This window comes from Grus americana, chromosome 2, assembly GCF_028858705.1.
Source record: "Grus americana isolate bGruAme1 chromosome 2, bGruAme1.mat, whole genome shotgun sequence".
Lineage (NCBI taxonomy): Eukaryota > Metazoa > Chordata > Aves > Gruiformes > Gruidae > Grus > Grus americana.
Window position 1 is genome coordinate 123,648,687 of NC_072853.1, and position 7,336 is coordinate 123,656,022.

The following is a 7,336-nucleotide window of genomic DNA, read 5'->3' on the forward strand; positions in this document are numbered from 1 at the left end:
TTTAGATACTCTGTTAAGAACTGAGTGCTCTTTTGGGCTGAATTTACCTGACAAATTTTGGATGTGCACTTCAAGATGAGATGCGTAGTTACTTAGGCTCCACTGAGGAAACCTCAGCTGATTCCTCTGTGTAGGTCTCAGTCCTATTGCCAGTGTGTGCTTTTACGTATGTTAGGAGAGCTTAGTCGGAAGCCCATCTGCTTAGAGAATCTAACAGGATCTAGTCCTTTGGGGCATGAGGTGGATACAAGGCTGCTCAGCCCTGCCAAGAAGGGGACAGTTGAGAGGAAGTGGACAGTTCAGAGCAAGAGTAGAAGCAGAACTTGAAGCACCAAGGTGATTTTTATTGGTGCAAATTTTAAATCTGAGAGATCAGGTGTAGATTGTATTTATAGGCTTGGGCAAGTTGAATATATTTTATCTGATCCTATTGCTTTTGACAGCTAATTATTACTTGGACCTTAACACTTCTCTTTCACAATGTGAATGAACTGTATGAAAAGACTTTTGATGAATAAAGCATTATCATAAGTTATCTCAACCTTGTTCCATTTTGCTGATAGAAGCAAGAGTCCTGATTTAGGTACTGATTGAGAAGCAGTTCTTTAATTAGATTTGCATTTTGACTTAATTCAGTAGTTAATATTCTTCATTTCATTTCAGATACTGTAGATGTTTCTCAGTACAGTTGCCTTTTTAACAAGCTGATAAATGCCTGTTTCGAGAGCAAGAACCTTGGGGTCTCATCTTCTGCAGTAGACTTCATGCTTTCAAAAAACATAGCTATTGATTTTTTTTTACTTAGAGGATTGATCACAGCTTTGGGAAGAAGTTCTTTGTGGTCTAAAGCTAGGACCTATTACAAAAGTAAGTTGCTTCTTAAACAATATCCTTCCCTTACAGTCTTTGGATAACATATGCTCATAACAGCTCAGTGTGTTGGGGAGAAACGGGTAAGAGTATACTTTGTAAGGAGAAAACAGTACTTTCTGCATCACCATCAGGAATTTTTCTGTAACCAAAATGTTTATTGGGAAATAGTGACAGTTGAAAATATGAATCAGTGCCTACTACCTGGCATGAAATAAATGTAATTCTCACAAAATTAAATTTTTGTGTTCAATTTCAGAATTTCAAAAATGTGAACCCTAAAATGGTTAAAAAGTGCATCACCTTCACTTTTCATCTTGGCAAATTAGATTTCTTTATATGTCTGTTTAGAGCTGTGGTGGTAAAATTATTTAAGATTTGAGAGGTCCAACTAAGAAGTTTATCTTAATTAAGATAGAAGATTCTTTTCAACTAAAAGCTAACAGTCTGTGATTGTTTTCTGAGCTAAGATAATATTGGGCATGCCACTCTGATAGGGTCCACCACGAGCCCTGTCTCCATATTGTCACATTATTTACTGTTTGATTCCATCTTAGAATTGTGGCGGTTAGCAAGCTACTTAAGGAGCCCAACCCTCCGGGATGGATACTTGTTAACTTTGGTTAACAAACCATTGGATTGGTTTTCCTCACCTCTTTTTTGGTTTTTTTTTTTTCCTCTCCCCTGAAACGCTATGTAGGTTGGGTCTCTGGGATCGCTTGGCAGAAGGGAGCAAAGGGGGAGATGCTGTTCAAATGTCCTCTCACTCTGGTTACAGTTAATAAAGCTTCTGTCAGACCTGTTCTAAATTGTACTTGTTTTATTACGCACTTGGAGACCTCGTATTTCTGACAGAGCTTTTTAATCATCACTGATAATATTCATTGATAAAAATAACATTGTACAACAGTGAATATTATGAGTGAATACTATTTGCTGTGTTCTCAAATCGGGCCATTTCACAGGTGAAATAGTAAAATTCATTAAGAGTTCAGGGTTGGGGATTTTTTCCACATTCTTAGCCATATACCAAACAAAACAGATCTATATTCAGTATTGGTAATCCTTACTCCTTACATTTCTGCATTTACTTTCAGGTGCTTTATCATTGGGTTGCTACCCACCACTGCAGGGAAATTTGTATCAGAGACTTTTGACGATTCCATCTTACCTGTCTGAAGTTGAGATGCTGTTGGCCATTGAAATATTTCTTGTTTCAAATGCCAGTGATATTCAAAGTCCAATGGCTACTAGTCAGACTCTTCAAATAATACTGAAAAGGTTTGTGTCATGTATGTACTATTTTGATTGTATTTATCCACGTGATCATGTAATTAACAAGAGATCTTATTTTCCATTGGCTGGGACAGAGAATGCTTGGGTTTAAACTTGGCTTTAGTCCTTATTTCTAAACTGGTTATCAACAGTAAATGTTTGGTTTGTTGGGTTGTTTTTATTGTCAATGTTACTTTTTCATGTTTTTAGCAGAAAAGTAATTGCTGCAGAGTGATACTGGCCTGTGTTCCCTAACTGAATGTCTCTACTGCACTAAGAGTGTACTGTATTTTCAAAAACAGGATAGTTTGATATCTTGGTGTATAGATTCTTGTGTTGCGGTTAAGCAGTGGAGTAGAAGGGCACAGCGAAAATGTTACTCCTTTCAAAAAGCAATTCTAACGTTTCTGGGCTGTTTTCTGGAAAGTGCATGAAGCCATTTTACTTGATTCTCTTTACAGGGGATATCTCAATGTTAAATTTGTTAGATTTTTTCCCCCTTTCTGTGAGACTTAATACCTTCAGATAAAAATGGTTTTTGTTGCTTTTTCCTTTTGTCCATAAACCACCAACCACTGTCACTAGATTATACCTATAATTTATTTTTCAAGAGCCCATTTTCTCTAAGATTGATTGGCTTAGCATCAAAATGTGAAACTGCATAGGAAAGCTACATTTGTTAAGAAGGATGAACAGGGGCATCTCAAACTTGAGTACTCCTATCTTTCTTCCCCTCTACCCTTCCCAAGGAATACATCTCTTAATTTTGTTCTTTTGATAAATGAGAAGGGTTTTATCTCTTGTTCTCATGTGCATGCTGTTGTATCTCTGCTTGTTTGCTTTAAGAGTAAGTTCTGCTCTTGCAAAAATGTAGGCATGTCACTTAGGCACATCCTTATTCCAAAAGTGATTACATGCCAAAAATGAGTAATCCTTTTAGATTCAAGCATGTACACGAATTCTTCCCATATCCAGTTCATAAAATGGTTTACATTCCTTTACCAAATTTTCCAGCTCACAGTAGAACATTTCTTCATGAAACGTGCTGTGAATATTGCAGACCTACTTTGCCCTGGCATTAAATCCTATTACTTTTTATTACCATAAAATACGTTAAAAATATACTTTTTCTTACTTTTTAATTCTACAGAATAATCAGCTAAAATTTGTCAGGAAAATTAACATAATCTATGATAGGTGAACACAAGGCATTTTAATGTTTTTGTAGTCTTATTGTCAGTATAAACCATCGGACAAGTGACACAGGACCTGTATAATACGTAATTTTGTATTTGTGAAAATTCGCTTACAGATGTGAAGATCAGACAGTTCAGAATAACAGTGACTATCAGGCAGCGGTGGAGAGACTGATCCTGGCTGCTCGTGTATCTGATCCAAAGCTTTTTCTCAAGCATATGACAATGAATGTTAATATGGAAGAAGTTTACAGCTTGGAGCTTACATCTGCTCTAAAATGGCTTCAGGAGAATATGATATGGGCTGGGAAGGTCTGGCTGTTTCAGTAGTCATTAAATAGTAAGGACTTTTGGTTTTTAATGGTTAAAGCAATCATTGTTGAAAATAATACAAATTAATAAAGGCAGTTCCCACTGCGTTCGGACTGCGCCTTACTGATTTCCAGCAAGGCTTCAAACTCAAGTTTCATTTTTTTTCCCAAACTATATGTATTGTCACAGTGATTTACATAGATGTTTTGTAATGGCATCATTAGATAATGAGGAAGCTGCAGCCTCAGAACCTACATTCTCCTTTTTTACAGAGAATCTAGCACTGTTACTCTTCTCCCAGCAGGTGATAGTATATAAGTGCATTGATTTGAGGGTATCTACTGTTCTTGAGTGAGATGTCTTCCACATTGCTTCATAGTCTGTACAAGTAATACATGTTTCCTTTTGTCTTCCTCATGGCATCTTGTGAGGATATTGTCCCATCTGTGTACCCCTTAGAGATCTTCATTTCCTTACTCCAAAAACCCAGTAAAAAGCACTGAGAATAAAATAACTTCAAAATCACTTGAGACATGCTGCCTTTGACAGAATTGAGAGAGGCTACACAAGTTGCTCATAGCTGAAGATTTAGTTGTGTCTTGATAATAACTTGTATATGGCTTCACATTTGTATATATGCATACTTCCACTGAAGAGGAAAACTTGCTTTCTCCCTTGATTGTGCTCTTAGAGGGAAGTGGTTTTGCCCATTTTTTAGTCTGCCAACTGCATGAGGAGATGGAGGCTTCTAGCAAGCTGGTTCTAGCATTCCTGGTTCTTCAGGAATTCTTTTTTCCACCTGCAAATCCTGAATCAGATTCAGAGCATGAATTGCTTATGTCACATTTCATCTACGGATGTGCAGCCTGAGTGAGAAGAACCAAACATTTCATATCAGAAAACTCTTGTGGCAAATCAATGGGACTTCTGTCAAAGTTGATACTTGCCTGAGCTCCCCACTTCTGTATTGTTAGTTTAGATCTCCAGTTTAGATCTCTACCTTCACAAACGTGCCAATAATACAGCTCTTTTTGGTCCTGCTCTCCATCCCCTTTAGAGCTTTTTGTGCTGAAAATTGCTGCTGTCTTGGGTATAGAAGTTCATGGGGGTTTTAAGGCTGTTCCATCATAAGTGAGATCAAGATGGTGGCATAAGCCCTCAATTTTTCAATTTTTCCCTCCTTTGGGGCAGCATGAGTCTGCTCCCAGTTCCAGCAGCATTATTGCAGGTGTCCTTTGCACCTCTGAATTGTGAAAGCTATCATGATCTTAGTGCTGGATGGTTGTGGGGGGGTCTGGAGGGGTGTTGGTGTTTTCTTGTTTGGGAGGGTTGCCACTGTAGTCTTGAGGTTCATGCCATTAATCTGATGTCATTAATCTGCTCGACAGTTGTTAGATTCCTCACCCTCTTCGGTGTCAGGTCCTGACCCTTTTCGATACCACCGCTCATCCAGTCTGTCTGGGAGTTGCTACTGCAGGAGAGAGGATTGAATCTGACAACCGCCAAGATCACTGTCTTCCTCCTGTGCCACCTGTACAGAAAAATGCAAGGATAGAGGCTCTTGTGTTTTTACAGGTATCATTCTTCTGTAGGGATCTCATCTGCTTTCCTTCTAAAAAAGGGTAGATTAGGTATTAACAATCAGATGGCATTTCTTTAAATGCCCCTTACATCAAAATTTCTCTTGCAGACCAGTTGGCACTAGTTCAAACAGACTTTGGGTTCCACTGCGTGGTATTCCCCAAGATGGCTCTGCCATTTGTAAGGCTGTCCACCTCATCAAATCCAGCAGCATTCTGCTGCTTTTGTTTGCCAGTAGCTGAAAGACTGGGTAAGAAGGGACCGGGTTTCAGATGAGGGATCGAAACTGATGTTCTTCCAGCCACTCCAGCATTAGTGGCAAGAGCAATTTTGGAAGGTTTCAACAAACTAAAACTGGCAGTGAGAAACTAAGTCATTTTTGCTAATTACTTTTTGTAAGATCCTTTGTAGCATAATCTCCCTTGGAATTAGACAGAGGCTATCTGAACCTCAGCTAAATCCCACGTTTCTGTAAGCGGTACCAGATGTGGCTAATACTGTGTTTGAGAGACACAGAAGGACAAAATTCTCTTAGTAATCCGTATGGCTTCAAAGCTTGGGATGTCTAGAGACAGCATTATTTTTTCCATTATAAGCAACCTTGAATTTTCCCTTGGATCATCAACAGAAAAAAATTTCAAATGTTGCTTTATTTTTCAGACAGAGGTTAATCATTGACCTTCTAGCTTAACTTGGAACTGGGTAAAATTTGTGCAATGTTTTGGCTCCATCTCCTGAGTATCATCTTCAGCTGATAGGATGCAATCTCAGTCATGTTTTATATTAACAAGCAAAGCAAGCTCCCCACATCATTGCTCAGAAGTTTTGTTACAACCGGTGCATCTGGTGTTTCTGCCAATATAGTGTTTCTCCCTATCACCGTGATAAACCAGTAGGCAATTTAAACAACTTTACTGTTCCTGCATTTCACATTTTTGTATTGTCTGGGTCCACTTGAAATACCACATGTATCAAAAACCAGAAGGGTTTCTTGAGCAACATTCTCAGTACCATTTTGTTGACAGAAATTCCATGTGCTAAACAGGACAAAACTCTCATGTAGAATGGAAATGAGCCTGGAAAGATGAAAAAATGTTCCAAAGAATAAAGTTAAGTACAACAGAGACAATGCAGTTTTGCAGAGCCAGCCACTCAGTAGACAATATCCATATTTTTGCTTTTCCCCAGGTATAAGTTACTGTTTCTTAGTAGCTGAAAGAACTTCTGTGTTTGAGATTAAGCAACTCATTTGATATATTTAATTTTTCATATAGGAAATAAAATGTATGTTTACCTATTTGCAGAGAGGGACAGAAATATGTGCAAAAAACCTTTCCTGTGCTGCGCTCGGTAGGTCTAGACAACACTGTGCTCGTTCAGTACGTTGTTAGATGCATGAGAAATTCCCTTTGTGAAAATCTTTCCTCAATTTTCACTGATGACAAGGTATGCTCTTGGAAAGATTAGTTTTGTTAGGTATGGACTGTGTCTTGTAACTGAAACAGAATAATGTTGTTTGGAAGACTTAGCACAATTTTATTTCGAAGCATTGATAGTTTTGAGAGTTTCTCAGCCCACATTGGGGATGGAGGTAAGAAGCTGGAAGTGGAAGCTTGATAGTTTTACAATGTTTTATAAAAAGCAGTTGGGGGGATCACTTTGGAGGAGTTGTTAAGATGTTAATAAACTCTTTTATTCTTTATATGAAGCATCCAAAATATCTGTGAGTCAGTATTGTCGTTAAATTATTTAATTCCGTTCAGATCCCTGTTACTAATATTCTTTGGTATGCAGGAGCATAGGCAAGTGGCAAAGTAGACATGGAGAGTTTAGTATCCACTAAAAGAATCTAGAGTATGATATGCTGCATGAGGAGGTTAAGAATGTGTGAAATCAGTCAGACTACGCAGTTTTTCACCATGCCGTAGCACATAATGTAGCAAATGCTTATGAATAAATTGGGCTGAAACTCCCAGCTGTGGTCATGGCCAGCTTCCAGTTTTAACTGCAGACTCGAGCGGAGGCTACAGTGAGGCCTATGGGCTGTGCTCTATTTGCTGAAGAATTCTAATGGATGTTAGTGAGAGTGTCACACGAGGAGA

The 7,336-nt window shown here is 38.3% G+C and overlaps 1 protein-coding gene across 1 annotated transcript in view; it reads left to right on the forward strand.

Annotated features, from left to right (window-relative positions):
• The window catches only part of TOPAZ1 (testis and ovary specific TOPAZ 1), a 41,865-nt gene extending 36,965 nt beyond the window's left edge, over positions 1-4,900 (forward strand). Inside the window, exons 18-20 of the mRNA XM_054818468.1 lie at positions 664-867; positions 1,968-2,151; positions 3,458-4,900. Coding sequence (XP_054674443.1) covers positions 664-867; positions 1,968-2,151; positions 3,458-3,671 — 602 coding nt within the window. The 3' untranslated portion in view covers positions 3,672-4,900. The remainder of the gene's footprint in view (positions 1-663; positions 868-1,967; positions 2,152-3,457) is intronic.
• Positions 4,901-7,336: the final 2,436 nt, after the last annotated feature.